This window comes from Sciurus vulgaris (assembly GCF_902686455.1).
Source record: "Sciurus vulgaris genome assembly, chromosome: 14".
NCBI lineage: Eukaryota > Metazoa > Chordata > Mammalia > Rodentia > Sciuridae > Sciurus > Sciurus vulgaris.
The window spans coordinates 98,722,408-98,747,716 of record NC_136475.1 but is presented as its reverse complement, the minus strand read 5'-3'; the positions used below and the strand labels follow the sequence as shown (position 1 = coordinate 98,747,716).

At 54.9% G+C, this 25,309-nt stretch overlaps 1 protein-coding gene across 1 annotated transcript in view; it reads left to right on the top strand.

The window, feature by feature from the left end:
* Positions 1-25,309, top strand: part of TPO (thyroid peroxidase) — a gene marked incomplete at its 5' end in the record, with an annotated part of 53,337 nt that overhangs the window by 15,820 nt on the left and 12,208 nt on the right. Inside the window, 9 exons of the mRNA XM_079111614.1 lie at positions 2,221-2,353; positions 12,193-12,322; positions 14,316-14,522; positions 15,163-15,681; positions 17,719-17,977; positions 19,186-19,356; positions 20,466-20,703; positions 22,830-23,038; positions 24,584-24,751. Coding sequence (XP_078967740.1) covers positions 2,221-2,353; positions 12,193-12,322; positions 14,316-14,522; positions 15,163-15,681; positions 17,719-17,977; positions 19,186-19,356; positions 20,466-20,703; positions 22,830-23,038; positions 24,584-24,751 — 2,034 coding nt within the window. The remainder of the gene's footprint in view (positions 1-2,220; positions 2,354-12,192; positions 12,323-14,315; positions 14,523-15,162; positions 15,682-17,718; positions 17,978-19,185; positions 19,357-20,465; positions 20,704-22,829; positions 23,039-24,583; positions 24,752-25,309) is intronic.

Genomic DNA, 25,309 nt, shown 5'->3' with positions numbered 1-25,309 from the left:
TTAGCATGAGAAAAGGGAGAAGAGACTCTGAAGAAACAGGTAAATAAGAGGAAAATAGATTGAGAAAAATAAAAAAATAAAAAGTAAAAATAAAAAAACATTTACAACAAAACTGTAATATGCTACTCAAACCTCGCAGCCCTCAGTAGCCTGATGCATGAAAGGTTCTTGGTTTTAAAGATGATGGGGATGTGAAGCAGGAGATGAAAAAATAAAAAATAATGGGGAAAAAGGGTCTTGAAGGAAAATTGAACACTGTTTCTGTTGGCATTCAGTATCTCTGCCTCCTTCTCTTCTGATGGGTGGGTAGTCTGAGTTTGCTGGTGACTCCACCTTCAGGATGCTGACAGTTACTAAGGTGGGAGGATTGGACTTGGAGGTGGACTCCTGGAGACTCAGCAAGCAATTGCCAGGCCCTCTGCAAGACTGCACCCCAGGACTCTCCTTTGGGGTCCACTCCTATGACACAGAGCCTGGTCTTAGCCCCTTCCCTCACTTGTGGACCCCACAATTCCTGGACTATAATTCAGTCTTTCCTACCCCTGCCCTTTGGACTTCCCAGTTAGGTACCTCTCTCCCTGGAGGTCCTGAAGCCTGAGCACTGGGACCTGTGTGCCTGTCTTGGAAAGTTGTTCTGTATTGGGCTAATCACAATGACCAGGCATTGGAAGCTGTGGGTCAGCCATGTAGCTGCAGGCACTGGGCTGGCTGGTAGCCAGGGGATGGTTGGGAGACTGGGGATTGAGGAGCTGGAGGGCCTGTTGATTGCCACACCAGCAGGACAGGTGATTGGTGCAATAATGGGCCAGGCTGACGTTGGGTCCCACAAATGCTCCTGAGTTGTCTCTGGGATCCTGGTGGGTGCTGGGCTGGTTGGCTGGATGAGCCGAGATCAAGATGTCCTCATACCCTTTTCCCACCTTGCAAGTCTCTCTCCTCCCTCTGCAGCAAGATGGTGGCTATTAGCACACCTGGCAGGGACACCTCAGATGCAACAAAGCCTGAAAGGCCCTTGGTGCTGATTTTTCAGGACCTGGCTGATATCCCTAGATGTAAGTGGTCACATCCCAAGTTGGTGGCTGCAGCAGGGGCTAACCCACAGTTACCTTGATATGAGCATCTAATCTCTGGCCAGTGTCCCAGGATGGAAGCTGCCCAACTAAAAATGGCGGTGTCAGCATTAGAAATAATTCAAGATGGCAGCAGAGGCGTCTCAATGTGTTGGTAGATGGGGAGCCTCAGCACTACAGTGTCTGCATAGGGCTTGGGCTGGCGCCGGACTTCCGTGTTGCACTTCATCAAAGTTTTATAGCATTGTCTTCAAAGATTTACATAAACACCTTGGCCAGTTGACTGATGGCTGCTTCTCCTAATGGACAACAAGCAGTCTTTGATTTGTTGAATGACATAAATAGTGACAGAATTGGTGAAATCCATACATACATACATACATACATAACTATATACACACACTACATATATATATACATAAATACATAACTACATACATAAATACACATAAATACATAAATATACACATATATACATAACTACATAATACATAAATGCATTACTACATATATACATACATAAATACATGCATATATACATGCATACACAAATACATAACTACTTATATACATGTAAAACTAAATATATAATACATACATACATACATACATACATACATACATAAATACGTAAAGGAGCCTGCTTCCTGGGGCCCAGGTCCAGAGAGATTCACAGGAAGGGAACCAAGAGCCAGTAGAAGGGAAACAAAGGGCTTGTGGACAGACAGGCAAGCTCTGTTCACGTGACCAGCAGGCTTCATGGGGGTGCTCAGTCTTCTGAAGACCTGGCCTCTGCAAGCAGCTCCTGTCCAGGCATGACGGCTTAGCCCTGGAGCCATGCCCACAAGCCTGGTAGAGTCTGAGAAGGGGCCCCCGGACTTCCTCTCAGGGGCTCAGGGCTCTCAGTTGCTTTTCTGAAACATCAGAAAGCAAAACCCCACTTTCCCAGCAGTATGGAAGGCCAAGGGATTCAAGCTTCCGCAAGGGAGCAATCAGCTGCAGGGAGGAGGTAGACTTCCCCAGGGAAGGGCGGGTTGCTTGAACCGGGACCCAGTGCTGCCGTGGAGCGCCTGGGAGCCTACACCATCAGTCTCCTCTGCTGGCTGGTGGATATGGCAGACAGACTTAGGGTGTGTGGCCTGTCTCTCAGATGCCTTCCCAGAAGACCTGCTGAGCACCGTGGCAAATCTGTCCGGATGCCTGCCTCACATGCTGCCACCAACGTGCCCCACCTCCTGCCTGGCAAGCAAGTACAGACTCATCACAGGAGCCTGCAACAACAGGTACCGTGAGGCCTCCAGGCTGCTCCCAGGGCTGGGTTTGAGCCCAAGGAGCGCCGTTGTGGAGGAGACTGGGTCACTGTGAGCCTCCTCACTCCCCACTCCCTGCCCTGTCTGCCCTTGCCCCCTGTGTGCCAGGCAGGCCCCGCAGGCAGCCCGCAGAGAAGACCTGTCCTCCCCACCACCCTCCCCTGCCTGACCCACAGAACGGCTCAAGCCACCCTCCATTCCTCCGAGTTCCCTCCCTCCTGCCTCCATGCATCAGCAGGGCAGTTACTTCCAACTGCAGAAGGAGCCCACAGCCGCCACTGACCTTGGCTGAGGTGGACACTGGGCAGCTACCACTTGGCCACCACCCACCTGGCCCTCTCATGCATCCTTGCTCCTGGTGGCCATGCAAGTCCCTCACCTTGCCCCGCTCAGTTCAGCACCAAGACCTCCACGGCGGGGCCTCCCCGGAACACGGTCTCCCCGGTCCATTTCTTAGGGTGCCTTCTTCACGTCTTGCTTAGCTCTGCCCTCCCCATCCCCGTCCTGCACGCCTAGAAGGTGCTGTGTCTGAGCTGTCTTGGCTCGGCACCCTGCTGTGTCAAGGGGCCAGCCTGGGAAGTGCTCCAAGGGATATGTGCAGTGAGTGAGTGTGGGGGTGACGTCCGGGAGCGAGCTCCTGAGGTGCAGTCAGGCACAGAGGCTTCGCAGAATGGGGACAGGATGGCCAGGAGCTGATGGTGGACACACCTCTGTGGGCCATAGCCTCTCTGCGGAGCTCCTGGGCTGCGGCTGGGGAGGCATGTCCATGCCAGCTCCTTTCCCTTCCATCGTAGTACCTGGGGTTTGTGTGGTGGTATCACAGCAGCCAGACCCCAGGTACCTGCACCTAGGAGGCTTCCCACGCATCCTGCTCGCATGACAGTGAGGCCACCCCGACCGGCAGAGGGCCTCTGCTTCTCACTTCCAGGTGTTTTATTTCTCCACTGCAGGCGGAAGCCCACTGGCTCAAAATCCCGAGACCACATTCAAATTTATACACATCCAACTCTGACAAAAATTGCCCCAACAAGCAGATGTGTGCCACCTGGAGCTGGGTGGCTCTGCATCCCCTCCCAAGCCTCCCCAGCACACCTGGCTGTGGTAAGACAAGCCTTGTGGTTGTGAGATCCCAGCCGGCACTGCCTTCAGAGCTGCCTGACCCAGACCCCACACGCAGCTGAGTGCGGTCAGCAGACAGCCCCTGCCTGGCACCCTTCCCGTCCTCCGGTTGTGAGTGGTGGGCCCTTGCCTTGGCTTCTGGGTGGTTGGGCCTTGAGGGCCGGCTCCTGTCCAGCTGAGGTGTGCTCCCTGCCTGTCCTGGCTGTAAGCTGGTCTTGGCCAGCCCTGGAGGCCCCCCACCCAGTGGGTCTGTCCTGAGCTCCCACTTCCCACCGCTCTTCCTTATGCAGTGCTTAGAGGCTGCAGGGGACTCTCCTTCCTGATGCACCCTTCTGACTTGCAAAGTGCTTTCTGCATTCCTCTGGGTACTGAGATTTGGCTGTGCATCGTGCTGGACTGGACTCTGTGTTGATGTGTTTAGGCTGGTGTTCTGCAGAAAATCTAGGTTTTTGTTTGATTGAGATTCTTTGGAAGATTTTGGAAAGGATTAAATCTTGAATTTGTGATCACTGCCACTGTTTTATGTTCCATGGTGTTTCTTGAAATTTCACAAATGTTTCCTTCTTTTCCATTTGGATTTGCTTTGCTGTGATTGCCTTTCTGCTAGGCTCTAGCTCAGATGCACAGTGGTTCTTTCTGTGTTCTTCTCCTAAGGGTCAATTAGCTCACTTGTCTTCTGCCAGCAACAACTGTGTGGTCCTCCTAAGCAACACTGGCTTCCAGCTGCATCTTCAAGCCAAATGCTAGTTGAGTCAACTTTTAATAGCTTGCCTTTCTAAAAGGTATATTTTAAACCCATTTCCCTTGTCCTGTTGCACTGTGGTGTGGGTCACCATGCCATCTGTGTGGCTTCTGTGCCTGTCTCCTTTGCTGAGATCCCCGGCCACCTGGGACACAGCATGGAACCACTCAGTGTGGAGAGGGGGATGCCTTGCCATCCCCCAGGCACCCCCGGCTTCTGGCTCCTGTTGCATTGTCCCGAAGCTGCTCCTCAGCTTCTCCCTGAGCTCTGGGCTTTGTGCTGTTGGTTTGTTTTGATGTGTTGCATGCTGGACTTGTCCCTTTATAAAAAAATTGGATACCTGGACACAATGTCCACGACATCGGAAGCTCTGGCGGACACAACGTCCAGGACATCGGAAGCTCTGGCGGACACAACGTCCACGACATCGGAAGCTCTGCTGGACACAATGTCCAGGACATCGGAAGCTCTGGTGGACACAATGTCCACGACATCGGAAGCTCTGCTGGACACAATGTCCAGGACATCGGAAGCTCTGGTGGACACAACGTCCAGGACATCGGAAGCTCTGCTGGACACAATGTCCAGGACATCGGAAGCTCTGGCGGACACAATGTCCAGGACATCGGAAGCTCTAGTGGACACAATGTCCACGACATCGGAAGCTCTGGCGGACACAACGTCCAGGACATCGGAAGCTCTGGCGGACACAACGTCCAGGACATCGGAAGCTCTGGTTGTGAACACGCGTTGGGGGACGTTGCAGGAGAACCACCCCAAGTAATCCTGGCTTCTTTCCTTCCCACACCAACATGTGCAGGCCCTTGGGGTCCTGGCCTCAGCTCAGGGCTCCCCGGGTCCAGTGGCCCCTGCTTCCTTGGAGTGTGTTTGCACAGAACTTCAGGGGATGGAGGTGGCAGGAGAGCGGGGGAGTCCTGGGACTGTTCCTGCTAGAGCAGGATCCCACAGCCCGAGAACCTGCACCTGAAAATTAGGTTTCAGGGTGGGCATGGGCACCTTTGACGGAATGTGTGAGAGAGGCTGCTGAGGAACCTCAGCTGGGTGGCCAGGAAAGTGACCTGTCCTGCATTCAAACAGCCCATCCAAAAACAGCAGGGGCCACAGGGAAGAGAGGGGCCTGGAGCTGCCGCCAGCAGAGCCAGTCACCATGTGTGGTGCTGTGTGGTGCATTACACGCATTGCAACAGAGTGTGAGTCTTGAACTAACGTCAGTGCAAGACACACTACGCCATGGGCCTGCGTATATGCGATGCTGTTCATCCAGAATGCAGCTGATACGTGATAAGAATTAGTGTTTTCTTGAGAAGTTTCCCTACATTTCTGTGCACTGTGTAATGGAGAACCATGTCTTAAAATAGAAAACGTGATTTCAGTCCCGACTCCTCCATTTGTGGGGTGCTGGGCTTCCTCTGTCTGATTCCACGTTATCTGAGAGGTGCCAGATGCTCATGTCTATTAGCGAGGGTCAAGTGAGGAAACCGAGCAGGGATTCTGAGAGCAGCCTGTCCTGCAAATGTCAGCTCTCATTGCCTGTGAATCACCACCACTCTGAAGACCTCGGTCCAAAGATTCTGTGATTCCAAAATTTTAAATTGCTTCTTTTCAGTTGTGCATAACATTAGCATCCATCTTGACACGATCACAGAAGTGCGGATCATGGTTTGCTCCGATTCGGTCCCCAGTGCTTCCCTCCCCTGCCCTCCCCTCCCTTCCTGTACTCTGCTGATCTTTCTGCCACTTACTTACAGCTTTTTAAACGGGTGCGGTTTGTCTCTGAAGCAGTCCCATTGTTCCTTGAATCACTGTCTTAAGAGTAACACAGTGGTCACTCTGCCATGGCGGTGCTGCTGGTGGAGTCCCATCCTTAGACGAGGTGTAACTTGCCTGGGATGGTGTGGCCAGCCCCTAGGCACAGGTGGGCCAGCTGGCCTTCCTCTGCACCCAGGGACTGCCCTTGTCCCTCCAGCCCTTGGAGCCCCCAAAAGTGGCCACTATGTTGACCGTGCCTCTGTGGTCAATTGCCTATCTTGTGAGGGAAGCCAGGTGCACCTGCCCCATGTGACTCCCTTGCCTCCACTTCGGCTTGCGGTCTTCCCACCTCTGTCTTTGCAGCCAGATGTGGCCCGTGAGCTGTGCAGGCTGATCAGGGCTGATTTCCTTACGGTTCCACCAACAGAGCAGCAGCCTCCTGGTAACCAGCTCTTGAGAAGGGAAGGTACGGTAACTAAGCTTCAGGGAGAGTGGGAGAAAGGCCTCATGGAAAGCTAACATGCCCAGGGCTGGTGAGTGAGAACGGAAAGCCATGTCCAGAGCTTGGCCTCCGTGTCCAGATGAGGAACCTTGGAAGGACCTGGTTCTGCAGCTTCAAATCCACCAGTCACGCTATCGGACACCAGCCCCCAGCAGGACACCGACAGGAGACACCAAGTCGCTGTTCATCACAGGGGTGAGGAGATGACCACAGCACCCTGTACATGCCCGCCAGGGGTGCACAGGCTGCCATTCTACCTCTAAGGACTGACGCATGGTGAGGAGGGGAAATAGACATGGGCAATACCGTGTGGCCCCTGCAGAGATGAGCTTGCTTCCGGGCATGCAGAGGAGAGGTCTGTGCAGGGTCGGGGACACAGGTGGGCTCCGCAGGGTAGAAAGTAGATCAGATCTGCAGATGGAGTCCCCAGAGACTTGGTGCTCCCCAGTGCCTGGCACAGAGGAGATTGCCAGCTGCCCTCCTCGGGAAGCTGGGGTCTAGTGCGGATTCTTCTCCAAGGCCTTCTGTCTGTCTGGGGGCAGGAGCTGAGTGCACACGGCACACCCTGAGAACATTTTGGACGTTGGTCTTTCCAGTTTGCGCAACGTTAGGGTTCGTCTTGACCCAGGGACAACAGCATGGACTGATGTGCTCTTGTTCGGTCCCCAGAGCTTCCCTCTGCCAACCCAGAAGAGCAGGGTGCCCTGAAGAGCCTTACCCGCCAACCCGCGAGGACCGGGTCGGCTGCCCTGGGCACCCGGGGGACGCCTCGCGCTGCGCCTGGCTCCTGGCATGGCCCAGGCCGAGCCCTCCTTCCTCTTCATTCATCCCGTCCCCTTCACACCGCTCGGTTCACAGAGCCGACACACTCACCTTTCAGCCACCTTTAATTCCACAAACTTTCATTCTAAACACCAAGAATAAGGAAATCGAGTCTTTAAATTGATCTAAATTCCCCACATGAGAGTCACATGGGGCTGCGACTTCAACAAGGCACCGTGCTACCCCCAGGGTGTGCCTGCTGGAGTGTGGTGGGTGGAGGGACCTCTGTGAGGTGGCGCTCAGTGGAGGTGACAAGGTCACTGGGGCAGCGCCCACAAGAGGAACCAAGAGTTCTCCTGGGACGTGGCTATCCCACAAGAACAGCTGTTGTGAAGAGAGCAAGCCAGGCCAGGGTCTCCCTCGTGTCCTGTTCAGCCATAATCTTACCTTGCACACGGCAGCATAGCCAGGAGGCCGCCTCAGAGGTGGAGCGAATGTGCTGCCTGATCTTCAGCCTCCAGAACTGTGCACCACAAAAACCCCTTTCCTTTATAAAGTACCCAGCCTTGGGTATTCTGTTGTAGTAACAGAAGATGGGCCACTAAGACCTGGGTTCTCCCTGGAACCCCTCCCACAGGGCTGCTGGGACAACCACAGGTGGAACAGGGCTTGTGGGCAGGCAGAGCCATCAGTGGTGGAGCTCTGACCGTGCCTGGGGTGTCCTACTGCGTGCGGTGGCAAGCGAGGGTGGGAGGCGGCAGGCAGTGCAGCTTAGCCAAGGTCCGGTCCTGGGCTCTTCTTCATCTTCTTGATACTGTGTGGGAATGTGCCAGGGGGCCAAGGTTTGCCCACAGGCTGCCCACTGAGCGCAAACATTTTCCAAGGCTGAGTGGGGGCGACATGGCCAGGGTTCCAAGCCTAGGTCAGCTGCTTGTCATCAGGCCAGGCCTCAGCCCAGATCTCCAGCCGCAGAGTGGAAATGACACTTCCTGCCTTCCAGAGTGGCTACCCGTGGAGCTGGAGGAAAGAAAAGCTGCTCACAAAGGAAGGCCCCTCCCTCCCCATCCACTGTAACTCCACTGCGATGAGGACCCTGCGTCACAGAGGACCACTGAGCCAGGGCAGTCTCTGCCTCCATGGAGCGTCCAGGTTGCAGGGAATAAGACGTCCTGTCAACAGCAGCGTTGCAGAAACCACACGACAGGCACAACTGAGATGCTCCTGGCTGGGGCCCTTCCCTTTCCTGCAGGGAATTGGACTCTCTGTGGATTCCCAGGAGGAGGTGGACCCTCCAAGCCAGCGAGCTAGTCAACTGGACCCAAGTCAGGTGATGCACTGGAATCAGCTCTGCATCCCCGGGAAGGTGACCAGCTTAGCTGGCAGATGCCTGGTCTAGCTTCTCCTCCTAATGTGGGGGTGCTGGGATCCAAGGCCACGTGGTGTCCTGGAGGCCCGGCCCCCCGGCAGAGCAGGGCTCTGAGGGGAGGCATTGCACACACCCCTCACCGATGTCCTCTGCAGCAGGCGAGGCTGTCGGAGCAGGACTCTGGACAGAGACAACTCCCTGCAAGGGACAGGCACTGGTGTGAAGGCCACCCCCTTCCATGGGGCCACAACATGCAGTGTATAGATGTCTTGCTCTTGGCCAGAGGCACAGGCCACAGAATGACCTAAAGGAGATTCAATGTGCAGGAGAGCAGCCCTGGAGGTGCTCAAGGTTAAGGGCTGAGTAACTGATTCTTGGATTTCATTGCATCTCAGAGTAAGAGCACATTTTTCACGGCTCAGGGAAGATAGCCTATTAGTGATGATGTCCCAAGATGCTGCTAGCATCTTCTTACCCCTCACGACTGGGCGTGGGAATCAGTGTGCCCAACAAGGTCACTGATCCTTAAGGAAAGGGAAGCGGAATCTAGGCAGATGTCCCAGGAAGCATTCAGAACACCATGTGGGCACCAGCCACCAGAACAGAGGAGGCTACCCAGGTTTGGAGAGCACTCAGAGCATGTTCTTCTGCCTTCCAGAGCCTTAGACAGGACTTGCTGAACGCAATGGGTGCCCCAGTCCCGAGTGGGGTCTGACTGTTTCTGAACAGCACCTCTGCAGAGATCCCGCAGACGAGAAGCTGCTTCTTCACCTCTAGGCCCCGACATGAAATCTGCTGTAAACAACGAGAAACTGCAGGCCACTTGGGGGCTTCAGGGCTGCTCTGGGCCATGCCTGTCCCCTGCAAAGCCACGGCCACCCTCGTTCTGTGTCCCACTGCCTCATGGCTGAGCAAGCAATGCAGTATGGAAGAAGTCCAAAACCGGCCACACCGTCTCCTCAAGTACGGTGTGGCTGGACTGGGTTCTTCCCACAGGGCCCAGTCCTGGGCCTCACGCTCCTGTGGTCAGGCTGGCGGTGGCCTGGCAAGCCAACACTCAAGCCCCCAGGCCCCTCTTGAGTTCGGCCAGCTCCTTAACTGGAGTTTCGGGATGTCCTGTCTCCTAGAAATCAGCACCACAGTCAGGCGCTGGGAGCAAGAGGAGGCAGACGTGTGCCTCTGGAAAGGCGCTCCTCAGAGCGGCTGCTGGGCATTCAGGGCTGCCCGTAGTCCCAGCGTAATGAGGGAAAGCACCCTGCGGTACGTTCAACCACTCCACCTGGGGCAGAGACTCTTCCTCAGCAGCTGGACAGGCATCTTAGCGCATCCTCTGGGGGGCCAGGCAGCCAGGGAGCTCCACCTGGGGTCCTGCAGGACACTGTGCAGGTGCAGAGATGGGGACGCATGGCTGGGTGTTCACACAGGTGCAGGTGCTCTGGACTCTCCCAACACCCTGGTGAACTGCTATATAAAGGCCAATCAGCAAACCCCCCCCCGCTGAATTCACATTCCACTGTCTGTAATTGAGGGAAGCAGCCCCTGCTGGTGAGTCCCACTTGATGGAATTCCAACAAAGGCAGACCAGCTGTGCCCACCTGTGCACCAAGGAAGCACAGGCAGCCTCCCACACTGCCCTAGCTAGATGCTCTACTGCCCCGGGGGGGTTTGGAAATGGAGACATTCGGTGGGCCGGAGGTTGGCCACACATTAGTAATAGACTTGTTCTGCACTGACTGTCCCTGCAGATGTGCAAAGTGACCAAGTTCCCCAAGCTCTCCCTAGTAGTCGCTCCAAATGTCCCCAGACGAAGCCACAGCCACAGGAACAGGGACGCTCCTCTTCTCCACAGCTGGGCCCCTTGCAGCTCCATCAGGAGACCTGCAATCAGGGGGAACCTCCACGTGCTGGGTTCAGGTCCAGAGCAGACCCCGTCTCGACCTGCAGGACCCTGGTGCCACATCCCCAGCCATCCCCAGCTGTGGTCGTGTTGCTCCTCTCCCTCCCAGGAAGACACCCAAATCAGTCATGTCAGGATGTACAAGTTGTTAGGTCCACAGTGAGATGATAATTTAATGATAAAGCAACCATTCTGAGTATATTTCCAAACTCTAAGATTTTTAACAAGGTAAAAAGTTCCCTGGCTCTATGATTCTTGTAGTCTCCATTTCCCAGATAAATGAAAGTCTAGATCCCAATCTTTTCCAGTACTAATTCTTCTGTCCTGGGACCTCCCAGGTCCTGAGACTCAGCAATTGGCTTGCAATTTGTGGTTGGGAACAGAAACTTGTTAGAAACGGATCCTGATTCTCACAATTCCTTCTGTGGTATGTGAAAGCAAATGAAAGAAAACACAAAAAGAAAAAGAAACGAAGGCAGGACCTCAACGGGTCTGTGATGCTTCACCACGCAGCGCGGGGCATATTTTCAAGAGGGAAAATGTCGGTTGGCTCTGGGTCTGAGTTTTACAGAGTTTAGAACGTCTGAGTCCTGGCAGGAAGTGTACTGGTCACAGCTGGAGGGAGACCTTGGCAGTTAGGGGAGGTTGTAGATCAGGAAAATTGCAACAAGTTCAGACCCTGTTTTACTCTCCTTTCTCCTTGGGAGTTGGTATTCTCCATGTGTAGGAAAATTAACAAATAATGAGCTATCATTAAAACCACTTGTATTGATCTGTCTCCAAACAACCCCATCAGCTGGCTCTTCAGTTAAAAAAAAAATTGAAAAACACCTAATTTTCAGGAGAATTGGTAACCAATAATCAATAATTAGTAGTTAAGTTTCTCAGTTTCCAGAAAGTGCTCCAAGATGTGTCAAGTGGGTTTTAATTCTACCCATCCCTCTTCTCCTTAGAGCAGTTTACCCAACACAGCACTCTCTGGTGTTGGTGAGATAAAACTATTAAGCAATACTTGCCAGAGCCTTCACTGTACATGCTTTCTGACCATGGAGAAGAACTGTAGATGGCCAGGCAGCCTCGCGGGCAGAGCTGGTGGTCATTCAGACGTGTGTGACTCACTCAGGAAAGGTCTGGTTTCAATTCAAACGAAGGGACTGACCTGTTCCCTGCATGCCACCTTGCCTCTGAATTTGGAATATGACAGGAGGTTTCTACAGAAACTTTGTGCTCTTGATAAACCCGGAAGACAGGAGGTCCCAACACCCTGGGCAGAAGCATGGAGCCGTGGCTAAAGACGTCTATGCACGTCAACTTTCAAACCCCCGTTGGAGCAGCTCAGGGGTCCATCCTCCAGGGAAGTACTGCAAGGACCTCTGGAGGGGTGAGAGGCCCACCTTTGAGAAGGAACTTGATGAAGGTCCCTGCAAACTGCAGAAGGAAGGTCCACGGGTGGCCAGGCTCTGGGGTTCTGCTATGGCACGGGGAGCTTGTGGACCAGGTGCTGACCCCCAAGGCCCACAGACCTGGTCACACCGCAGGAGAGCCCCCAGGAGCACCGGCTCGGAGACGTCTCCCTGCGCGCAGTGTTGTATTTGGGACGATGCTTCTTTCTTTCTCCCCCACCTCAAACACACCCACACGTTCATTTCCACAGGGACCATCCCAGATGGGGGGCCGCCAACACGGCCCTGGCGAGATGGCTCCCTCCAGTCTACGAAGATGGCTTCAGCCAGCCCAGAGGCTGGAACTCCGGCTTCTTATACCACGGGTCTCCACTGCCCCCGGTTAGTACTCGAAATGCTGCTTCAACGCGATGGGAGTCAGTTGCCCGCAATGCTAACACGCCCCACCAGAATCCTGGGGGACAAACCTCCTGAGCCTGGTACCCCACCAGTCCTCCTGGTCCTCCCAGCCCCCGAGGTTGGGCCACATCTCCATGGAGCACCCGCTCAGCTCGCAAGTGGAACCGCGTAGGCATAACTGAGCTTCATCTGACTCCAGCACCTCCCCTCTCAGCAAGCACTGGGTGTTTCCAAGTAAAATCCTCCGTCCCTGAGGTGGAAGACACCTGCTCACTAGCTCTCCACTCCTTAGGTTCCCACGGGCTTACTTGTGAAGCACACTTACACCCAGTCTATGATGCTCTGGTCAGACATGGTCATGGTGCCCCTTTGATACGCCAGTCAGGGGTGGCCCCCTGTCACTCTCATGCATGCTCCATCCTGGTGGTCTTCAGGCCCACAGCAGGGGTGCTGTGCTCAGCACAGAGAGCACCTGTCCAGGATCCAGGGGTCCACCAGCAAGGCTGCACACGCTCACAGAGTGCTCCTAGAGAGGGACCACTTGACCCAGATGATTTTCCAGCTAGCTGTTTAGAGGAGGACCGAGTGTTCCCTGAAGCTGGGGAGGGCAGAGGGAGTGGGTGCAGGGACTCACTGGAAGGCCCCTTGCTGGGCCACAGGTCAGGAATGGGCTTGTTCCACCTGGACTCCTGCTGGCACTGGCCTCTCAGCCTCTGCAGACTATTGGTGAGATGGGGTGATTCTACCCATCTTGTACTTGGCACTGGACCAGTTCAAGTCCTGGGTTCTTGGAACTCTAAAGAATTATGATACTCTGATTCTACAAACCCACAGTTGCTCAGATACATAATCATCTAGGAGAATTGGAGCTCAAGGATGTTCAAATGTGCAGCGTGTTAGTTTCCTGCCCCTGTGTCACAGATTGCTCCATTATAAATGACTCAAAACAACACAAATTGATGATCCTCCAGTTCTGTAGGTCGAAGGTCTCTGGAGGGCCTCAGTGGGCCCACCAAAGTGACTGCAGGCCAGTGTCCTTCTAGAAGCCCCTCCTCCTAGTCCCCAGGTTGAGGCCAGAGTCCCTCTAGAAGCCTGGGGGAGCCCCCTCTTTGCCCCCAGCTGCCAAGGCCACTCAGCTATTTCTTGCCTCCCACCTCAAAGCCAGAACTGTGTGCTCTGCATCCTCCATTCAAAGCCATGTCTCTGCCCACAGTCAGGTTTGAAGCACTCATGTTATCATACTGGAATCATCTGGAAATCCAAGAATATTCCTTCATCTTAGGTCCTTAATGTATTCATATCTGTAGTTTTAGGATTCAGAAATAGAACATTTTGAGGGGGATGTTATTCTGCCCACCTGTGTCCACTCTCTTTATGCATTCTACATGCAAAACACATTTACATCCTCCAACAACCCATTTCCCCATCAGGAACAGGGAGGCTGTGGGTGTGTTCCACCTGGGGGCAAAATTTCTCTGCATCTGGATCTGTGAATCCAGAAAGTCATTTGCCCCCAAAATATACTGGTTGGGCAAGTATAAGACAACCATTGAAGACATCCCAGTTCAAAATGGAAGAAATGGGAAAAATCAGGAGTTACTGACCCCAGGCAATGATGAAACCCACCCGGTGAGGCTGCATTGGGAATGAGACTCTGCCACTCAAGGCCCATGTCCTGCTCTATATCACGCCAATAGCTAGATGCCCTGCAGATGCCATTCACACGATTTCCATGGCAACCCTGAAGACTCCACCTTTAGGTCCACTTAGAGATGAGGAAACCAAACGTGCAAGCATGTGCCTACAGGTCACCACAGTGGAGCTTCTTCCAGCTCAGCTCTTCCCACCTGCCCATAGGGAGCAGGTGTCCCACAGACACACAGCCCTGGGAATAAGAATCCCATCATGGAAGGTAGGGTTCCAGGCCTCCTCTCCTGGCTGCAGCATCAAGACAAACTGCTCTCTTCTCACCCAGGTCCGGGATGTGACAAAGCAAGTTATCCAAGTTTCCAATGAGGCGGTGACAGAGGATGACCAGTATTCTGATTTCCTGACTGTGTGGGGACAATACATCGATCACGACATGGCACTCACACCTCAGAGCACCAGCCCCGCTGCCTCCTGGGGAGGAGCTAATTGCCTGCAGACCTGCGAGATCCGAGGCCCCTGTTTCCCCATACAGGTAACTTCCCAAAAGTTTTAATTTCCATTATGAAACTAACATTTGTGTTCGAAACTCAAACAGAAAAGTATGCGGTGAAATGCAGTGTCTGGTGTGTGCTGCCGGGAGGTGGGACCTGCTGTCACTCTCCTGCACCCTCAGGCACTTAGATGCACATGTGCCACAGCCCCTGCATGTTGCAGGTGTGCGCAAGGCTATCACACCACCGTGCCTCCCCACGTGCATGGGCTGTACCTGGGAGGGTCACTCAGCAGTAATTCTTAGGCATTACTCCAACACTAAATAGACAAAAATGGGACTTAAGCCACCTTACAGCACACTTGACCAAGGAGCTTCCTTAGGGGAGGAGAGTTTGTAACTCCAGAACACAGACCATAAACCAGGGTGAGGGGATCCCAGAGAGGCCAGGACAGGTGCGAGGGAGTGAGGGCTGCATGGGAGCGAAGGATCTGGGGCACCAGGACATGCTTGCGTGGGGTGGGTTCAACATCTGCCGGGCTCCACCTCTTCCGGCAAGGAGGGTCACAGCAGGAAGAGTCTTGGTTGGGCCCGACCTGGCATGCTGGCCCTGCCTGGTCCTACGAGTGTCCTCAAAAGGGGCCCAAGGTCCGAGGTGACCTGCATCTTCCCTCTGCTGCAGCTTCCCGCCAATGCCTCACAGGACACGGGCACGGCATGCTTGCCCTTCTACCGCTCATCCGCCGCCTGTGGCACCGGGGACCAGGGCGTGCTCTTCGGCAACTTGTCCGCGGCCAACCCACGGCAGCAGATGAACGCCTTGACGTCCTTCCTGGACGCGTCCACTGTGTACGGCAGCTCCCCAGCTGCCGAGAAGCAGCTGCGCAACTGGACCAGCACCGCGGGGCTGCTACGGGTCAACCTGCGCCACCACGACGCTGGCCGCGCCTACATGCCCTTCACGCCGCCGCGCACGCCCGCCGCCTGTGTGCCCGCGCCAGGTGCCCCCAGAGCTGCCCGCGCGCCCTGCTTCCTGGCGGGCGATGGCCGCGCCAGCGAGGTCCCCGCCCTGGCAGCTGTGCACACCCTGTGGCTGCGCGAGCACAACCGCCTGGCCGCCGAGCTCAAGGCCCTGAACGCGCACTGGAGCGCAGACACAGTCTATCAGGAGGCACGCAAGGTGGTGGGCGCCCTGCACCAGGTGTGCACATTCGCAGTGGGCTCTCGAGCCGGGAGGGCGATCTGGGCGGTCCCAAATGAGTGTCAGCAAGGTCACAGTGGGCACTCAATCTGCAGCGGGCACAGTCACCGTGGGCTCCATAAAAGTGTGCCCACAAAGTCATCGTGGACGCCCTGAATGGGTGCAGGTGAGGGCACTATGAGCTCCCGATGGACAGGGTCACCATGTGCACCTCCAACGGGTGCCCCAGTCTGCTTAGGCAAGGTCACTGTGGGTACCCCTAGTCTTGGGCCTCAGGCGTCCATGTGGAGCTTCACTCAGGATATGGAGGAACCCTCTGGCCCCTCTGTCCTAGCTGTACGCTCACACACTGTGCTGGCGCTGGTGACCCACTCTCCAACAGCAACCAGAGCTGGCAGGTGTGCTGTGGTGGCTCTCCTTGCACCTGCAGCCACTGTGCATGCAGGTTTTCCGCCCAGAGAAATCCTCTCAGCCACTTGGAGGTGGGTGGTCTGCTCTGAGTCCCTTGTTTTTGTGTTTTGAAAACAATGGAGACCTTAGTCATTTTGTGTGAAATTTCTCAATTAGCAAGTTAAACCGAGTTTATTTTATGGTTATTTTTAATACTGAATCAGAGGGTCTTGAAAGGAGATGTCAGTAGGTTGTGACGCTGTGGATGATCACTGGCTCTAGGGTCTCACTGGCTTCTCAGGAGGACTGTGTACACTGCTTTCCACCAATAGTCACCCTCTGGATCATCCCCTGAGCCAGGCCCTGTGGTGGACACCTGGACACCTGGTGTTGCCCTTTGTCCTCAGAGACCATCTGGGGATCTGAGGAAGGTGAACCTGTCCAGGAGCACACAAATGCATGGGTGGCCACTTGACTAACCGTGTGCTCAGGAACTGATTGCAGTCCCAGGGTCCTGGCATGAGCCCCTGAGTTGCTGGGAGGAAGGGGGACGTGAGCTTCTGGCACACAGGTAGGGCAACAGGAGGGACTCACACACTTGACCAACCTGAGGAGAGTATCCAGACACTTCACGCAGGTGCACAGAGATGCTGTGTGCACAGACGTGCCTTCCTGAAGGCACCCAGGTCCCCCGTCTCAGCAAGGACCACCAGGAACAGGAGGTTGGGTGGGAGAGGCAACACCAGGAGCAACTCTGGGAGGTAGACTGTAGCAGACACCTGCCAGAGAGGAAGGAGAGCCCCTAACCACTGCATTTCTGTGCCTTGTGCCCAAAGAACTAGGGAAAGTTGCTGGGGGTCATTCAGAAGATCTAGCCAGTGGTCCTGGTCCCTGCTTCAGTTCTAACTTAGGACAGATGTCCCGGGCACACACAGTCCTGGGCTTGCCTGCTGTGTCCTTTCTGCTGGGAGGGCTTTGCTAGCATGCACTGATCTACTGTCTGGGTCCACTGCATATCACATCTGCACAGGGTGCCACATGACACGTCATGGGTACACAAAGCCCTGGACATAGGGTTCGTATTCCCACAGAAACCTGAAGACGGATGTTCCAGGTTCTGAGGCTTCTCAGAACCACACAGCTCAGGACAGGCAGGCAGAGAACTTGGGGCCTCCGAGGTTCAGAGCCTCCAGGGCCAGGGCCCCAGGAAGGGACTGGGCGTCTGATGATGGGTTGAGTTTAGGGTGGAGAGATTGCTCCTGGGAGGTCCAGGGGAGAAGCAGGGTGCCCCAAGAGCCTTTCTGTGATTCTGCAGTACCATCAGGCGCACTCTGCTGTCTCCACTTCTGCAGGGCCAGGTTCTGTGGGGCTGGCCTTGCCCGAGTCTTGCTCCAGGTGCTGGGGTGGCTCGGGTGTGTTTGGGGGACTGCCCCAGGGCTGTGCTGCTCCCCTCCAGGCCTGTACCTGTGTCTGCACCCTGGCCTGGAGGCTCTGCCTGCTGCCCCAGCTCTTGCCATGACCTTGGGATCTGGGATGTTCTGGAAGATGTTCTTCCTGGTGGCCAACTCTGACCCTCATTAGCCCTGGGGCAACCCTGGGCTTCACTGCAACCTCCCTTCAAAACTCACCTGGCTTCTTTCTGCACAGATCATCACCTTGCGAGATTATGTCCCCAGGATCCTGGGTCCTGAGGCCTTCAGGCAGCACATAGGCCCCTATGAAGGCTATGACCCCACTGTGAACCCCACCGTTTCCAACGTCTTCTCCACGGCGGCCTTCCGCTTTGGCCACGCCACGGTCCACCCGCTGGTGAGGAGGCTGGACATCGGCTTCCAGGAGCATGCCGACCTGCCCAGGCTGCCTCTTCGGGATGCCTTCTTCAGACCCTGGAGACTCATCCAGGAAGGTGCGTCCCCCTCCCGCCCAGGGATGCTGCTCTGTCCTGAGCTGGTCAGAGACCATGTTGCCCACAGAGCCTTAACCTCCCCTGGCCCATGCGTTCCAAGTGTCCACTGGGACGAGAAGTTGGTTAGAGCCTTTTCAAAGTGGACTGCTGCTCAAATCCTTCCCTGCCATTCCTGAAGGCCTTGGGCACTCAGGATAAGTTATTCTGGAGCTGCACACTATGACTATAGATCCGCTAAAGTAGAAACCCCTTTTACCTCGTGGACAGCATCATGGACTGTCCACTGCTGAGCTTTGCCCTATTCTCTGGTTAGTGTCAGGGCCAGGAGCTTAGGGTGCCAACCACCAGGAAGCTGAGCCAACAAGTTGCTCAGAGGGCGGCACTTGGTGGCCGGTGGTTGGGAGAGCTGTTTGCATGCTTCCCTTCATCTCTGCTGTCTCTTCCCTGTGTTCTCCCTGCCTGTCTGGAAGGTTCTGAACTGTTGATTCTAAACTCACTAGTTGGTGATTCTGATTCTCACTAGTTGGTGATTGGGGGTGTCGGGTGGAGTGGGGCCTGGGCGATGGTGACCAGGGGGTGACAGTGGGCTCCCTTGTCCTTGTTTAGACAGAGTGCTGAGGTGCTCAGCTTTGGAGAGAGGCTGAGGGTCTCACCAACTCACCCACACAGGTGGGGGCGCATCATGGATGCTGCCTAGTGTTTTGGGGGCAGCGTGACCCCCTGGCCCCTGGCAGACTGTTGCATGTCACTGGATTTGCATGACATGGGGCAGGTGGAACATGAGAGCTGCTGGTCTGTCTTCAGAGCCTATTGTGGGGAGACCCCAGGCCTGTGGTGATGGGATGGGCTGCTGAGCACCCCACAGCTCCCGGGGCCATGTCTCCTTCTTCCTGTTCCAGACGGCAGAGTACGGCAGATGCATCTTTTGATTGTAAAGCTTCTGTGATGAACAGGGGAAGAAACTTCCCAACAAGGGCCAGTCGCAGGGTCCCTTGGTTTCTGAAGGGCCATCCTCGACCATGGCATGGTCAATGCTGGGTCTGTAGCTAATCCACCACCAAGGGCCCCACCCAAGGGAGTCTGGGAAACTCTGGAGTCTCAGAGGGAGATTCGTCAGCAGACACAATCACAATTGTCAAGCACAATTGTGGAGGAGAACGTCGGCTTCTCCAGCTGAGCACTCTCCTCGGTTTCTGTGGTGTTCCCAGGTGGCTTGGACCCCGTAGTGAGAGGCCTCCTTGCCCGACCAGCCAAGCTGCAGGCGCAGCACCAGCTGGTGAATGAGGACCTGACAGAAAGGCTGTTTGTGCTGGCGCAGCCCGACGCCCTGGACCTAGCGTCACTGAACCTGCAGCGGGGCCGGGACCATGGCCTGCCAGGTCTGTGGGTGCCCTCAGACCCCATGCCCATGCCTGCTCTGTGTGACTGGCCAGACCAGCAGACTGCCCTTTGAGAGACTGACCTGAGGTGAAATCTGCCCACAAACCTGCTGCTGTCTCCTAAGCCAGGTCTTCTGAGGCTCTGCTTCATGCACCCCAAGAGGCCATGCCAGCCACCTGCAGGAAATGGCCCAGGAGGACTCTGAGCCCCAAGGGAGGGAGCTGAGGGGTTCCCACAATGACTCAGCACCCTGAGGGGTCTCAGGCCCATCCTCAGTGCATCCGTGTGTGTGCACTTAGGCAGCACTTGCTGAGTACCTGTAGCATACAAGGGACCGGGGTCAAGATGGGCACAGTACTGGCCCCTGCAGGAGGCAGAAGACAAGAGAGCATGGGCATCCACGTGGCATGCAGAGTAGCCTGGGGAGCTGTTCCAAAGTTCACCCCACCACCTCGGGAGCGAGGGGGTCTGGAGAAGGCAGAGGCTGAACTAGGATGAATAGGATGGGGTGGAAGGCAAGGGCTGGGCGGTGCCTAGCAGGATACAGGAAGAGCAGGCAGCAGCCCAGAGAAGCTGGAGCTGGGCCAGAGGACCCCAGGAGAATAGGGGCAGCTCAGGGCACTTGATGTTGATGGGTGCAGAGGGAGCCCAGTGGGAGAAGCTGGGCCCAGGCCAGTGCAGGATGGTCTTCCCTGCTGGGAAGATTTCCTAGAGCAGAGGTAGTGGTCTGGGGTGGGAGGTGGGTGCTGAGAGGTCTTCAGTGCAAGAGACAACGGGGCAGAGGGAAAGCAGATATGCTTGCCATGTGTCCACTTTCCTGTGTGTGTGTGTGTGTGTGTGTGTGGCAGCGGGGGAGCCAGGCTCCTGTGTGCTCCTGAGGGCCTCGTGCCCACAAGGCCTCAAGAGGGAAGGGCCTGTCTGGGGCCCTCTCTAGAGAATGGTGCCCACGATGGTCTGAGTCCACTCAGATGCCTTGGAGCCGGCGCCACTGGAGCAGACCCCTCAGCAGGAGCTGCTCCTGTGCCCAGCCTGTCCAGCTCCGCAGCTGGGAGTGAGGCCAGGGCAGCACTGTGGGGACACTGGTGAATCAGGCCCCTGTTCCTTGCAGGATACAACAGATGGAGAGAGTTCTGTGGCTTGCCTCGGCTAGAGACCGCAGCCGACCTGAGCAGGGCCATTGCCAACAGGAGCGTCGTCGACAAGCTGATGGACTTGTACAAGCATCCTGACAACATTGACGTCTGGCTGGGTGGCTTAGCCGAGGACATCCTGCCCAGGGCCCGGACGGGTCCCCTGTTTGCATGCATCATTGGGAGGCAGATGAGGGCACTGAGGGACGGGGACAGGTAGGTGGGTGGGACAAGCCTCTGTCCCACAATGCTGCTCGACATGGGTGGTGGTGGTCTTGCTGTACTGGGGCTTAAGCCAGTACTCCAGGAGGGCCGGACAAGCTCCCTGCCACTGAACCACACCCCAGCCCTCTGCATACTGGCTTTGGGTGAAGCGGCCAGGTGTGGCTCAAGGGCTGGCTCCACTGTCCAGTACTCCTGTGACCCTGGGCAGGTCATCTGTCAGTCAAAGTTTCTTCCACTGTAAAATGGGGTTCTTACAATGTGAAAGGAGGACAAGGCACGGGGGTATCATACCTAAGCACTTCAGGCGTGAATGATGGCTGACTTCCACACTTCTGCTCTCCCAAACAAGCAAACAGGTAATGAAAATCAAACTGTCCTTCACGACAGCCTGAAACTGCTCCACCTGTAGACATCCTCTGAAATACCTGCTGAAGTTGCAGAGGTGGGGCTGCCCGCAGTGCTGAGGCACCCTGCTCCTCCAGTTCCACCCTGCAGCACAGCCCAGCTCCACTCACGGTGCAGGCTGAGTTGGACCCTCCAACTACGGCCTGGAGCTGTGGACCTTGTACAACCGGAGTCAGTAGAGCAGGTTGTGTTTCCACACCTCACTCTGATCTGCAGATGGAACACTAGGACCAATGCCCACTGTGGCTTAGAACATCTGTGTTGTTGGGAACAACACAGGAAAAAGCAACGATGTATAGCTAGATAGGTACACAGAGAGAGAGAGAGACAGATAGATACATACACAGATACATAAATAGATATACATACATACATAGATACACAGATAAATACATAGATACATACATACATACATACATACATCAATAGATATACATCATAGATACATAAATAAATATACATACATACATAGATACACAGATAGATACATAAATACATAGATACATACATACATAGATATACATCATAGATACATAAATAGATATACATACATACATAGATACCTAAATAAATATACATACATACATAGATACATAGATGGATACATAGATACACAGAGAGATAGATACACAGATATATACACAGATACATACATTCATAGACACATAAATAGATATACATACGTATACATACATATACATATACATACATAGACAGATAGGTAGATAGACACATAGATACATAGATGCATGGATAGATACATACATAGATAAATGGATAGTTAGATACACAGATACTTAGATAGATACAGTAACCCTCAACCTGCAGTTCTCTCTTCCTCTCTTCCTCTCTCTGCCTCTGCCAAAGTCAAATTGTTTTCAAGCATGTTTGAATACTTTTTAAGGAGGAATCAGCCACACACTAAGGATCCAGTCCTTCCTCCCAGTAAAAATTTTGCCATTAATTTTTGAGATGCATTTCAAGTAGACAAGAACATCTGGGGAGAAGTAACTAGGAGAATTTGTCTGCAATAAAACATATATCTTTCATGTTCTGAGGTTCGGGGTATCCTAGGTCCTGAGAGTGCCTGACTTGGCAGTGGCACATGGGAGGCTACAGGACCTCGGGGCTGGAGCAGGCTGCAGATGGAGGCTGGTCTGTGTTGCTGCATGACTCTGGTCCTGAGCGTTTATGACTGAATGTCTCGCAGCCCCAGACTCTGCTCATCCGACTCTTGTAGGTTGAGATGCTTCTTCAATTCAAAGGGAATGTGTCCCACGTGGTGCGCTCAGTCTAGACGCCCTTGGGGCTCTGTCCACGGTGTTAATGTCTTAGAGGAGAGTGAGGCTGTGTCTAACACATCAGCTTCCCTGACCGCCTGGCCTGGAGGAGGAGGCTTGGGCGAGGCTGGCTACAGTTCAGACGCTGCTGACGGCCCATCTGCCTGGCTATACTTGCTTCTGCAGCATCACTGCACCCCAGGCTGACTGACTGCTGTGAGCCGGACTGGAGGGGCCCTGGAAGGACCGCTTGCCATGCTGTGTCCATCCGTGCTGCCCCACAGACCAGCCCACCATTGGGGCTGGGGTCCTCCTCACTCCCGTCCAGCTTCCATACCTGGGCCTGCCTCACCACAGGGCCATTTTGCACTAGGAGACAGAAGTGGGACAGAGCGTCCGCTGGCCTGCTCATGCTGCCCCCACCCTGTGCAGGTTCTGGTGGGAGAACAGTGCGGTCTTCACGGAGGCTCAGAGGTGGGAGCTGGGCAAGCACTCGCTGCCCCGGGTGCTCTGTGACAACACTGGCCTCACCAGCGTGCCCGTGGACGCCTTCCGCACAGGGACGTTCCCCCAGGACTTCGTGCCCTGCTCGAGCATCCCCGGCCTGGACCTGGAGGCATGGAGGGAGACCTTTCCACAAGGTGATGCCAGGCCCTTCATAGCCATGGGCCCAGCAGCAGCCAGGAGCTGCAACCACCCAGGAGAAGAGAGCTGGCCGGCCTGAGGGGCCCCTTGAGGGACAAGGGCATGGACCTCCGGCTCCTAGAAAGCACACACCAGCCAGAGCCTGCAGGCACTGGGGTGGGTCCTCAGAGCAGAAGTTCTGGCCTGGGCCTCCATGGTCAGCTCCTGCTCCCGACAGGCCAGATCATGTCACCAGTGTCCGACAGCAAATAGGGTTCCTTCTGTTGTCATCGGTAGCGTCAGCTCTGTGCCGGGCGAGACCTGGTGGCAGGGGGACAGAGGAGTCTCTACCTACACGGTAGGACAGTCCACCTACACGGTGGATGCTTCTCCAGGCCAGGGCCACTCATAGAAGTGGACACACACACACACCACTGGGCACATACCACACACTCCATACACAACACACATCATACACACCACACCACACACACCATACACATCACACACTCCATGCACACCACACATGCCTTACACACCACGCATGCCTTACACATCACACACTTCATACACAACACACACCATACACACCATACCACACACTCCATACACAACACACATCATACACACCACACACCATACACATCACACACTCCATGCACACCACACATGCCTTACACACCACGCATGCCTTACACATCACACACTTCATACACAACACACACCATACACACCATACCACACACTCCATACACACCACACACCAGACAAATCACACACTCCATGCACACCACACATGCCTTACACACCATACACTCCATACACAGCACGCATCACACACCACACATGCCTTACACAACACACTCCATACACAACACACACTCCATGCACACCACACACTCCATACACAACACATACCATACACACTACACCACACCATACACACCACACATACCATATACACTACACATGCCTTACACACCATACACTCCATACACAGCACACACCACACACCATACATGCCTTACACAACACACTCCATACACAACACACATGCCTTACACAACACATACTCCATACACACCATGCACTCCATACACAGCACACACCATACACAACACACCACACCATACGCAACACACACTCCATGCATACCACACACACTATACACACTACACGTCTTACACACCACATGCTCCATATACAACACACATGCCTTACATACCACACCACACCATACACACTGCACCAAAACATACACACCACACACTCCACACACACCACACATGCCTTACACACCACTCACACTATACATACCACGCATGCCTTACACACCACACACTTCATACACAACACACACCATACACACCACACACACGCTGTACTTGCCACATATACCATAAATACACACACAGACACTGCGCGCACCATACACACGTCGCACACACCACACACATCTCCAGGTGGCCTGTGCAGGCTGGGCGGGGCCTAGTTGTGTGACAGGCATCCGCCTGTGTCTTCCTCTCATGGTTTGACTCCGCTGTCACCTTGGCCTTGCACAGACAAGTGTGGCTCCCCGGACGAGGTGGACAACGGGGGCTTTGTGCACTGCGAGGAGTCTGGGACGCGGCTGCTGGTGTATTCCTGCCACCACGGGTTCACACTGCAAGGGCAGGAGCAGGTCAGCTGCACCAGGGACGGGTGGGACTTCCAGCCCCCCGTGTGCAAAGGTCAGTACCACCCAGGGGTGTGAGGGCGAGGGGTGATCACAAAGTACCTGCATTCCCAGGTGTGTGAGGAGCAATTCGCAGAGCCCAATCCTCCTAGCAAGGTGCCTCTGCACCTGCAGCGGCTTTGGCACAGGAAGTCAGACCCGCCATCGCCAGCCGCTTCCCAGGGTGCCTTCTGGATCCTGGTGCTCGGGACGGTCACATTGAATCGTGATGGACAGAGAGGCTTGGGCGAGGGAAGAGCATCAGGAGGCCGCAGCCACACACAAACACCATGCAGAATAAGTTTCCAACGGCAATGGCAGAGGAGGGTCCCAGTCCAGGCTGGGGATCCAAGGGGGGTCCCAGCCCGGGCCAGGGATGCAAACCGGCCCATCGCCCGCAGAGCACAGGAGGAAAGAGAAGTCATGCAAGAGCTTGGCTGGTTTGCAGCAGAGATAAAAGCAAAGCCCAGGGTTTTAGGGTCTGCAGAGTTGAGTGTAGGAGATGAGAAAGCTCAGAGATGGTGGCGCTGGCCGCACAGTGGACAGGCTGGGCTTGGTGCTGCTGGATGGCCTG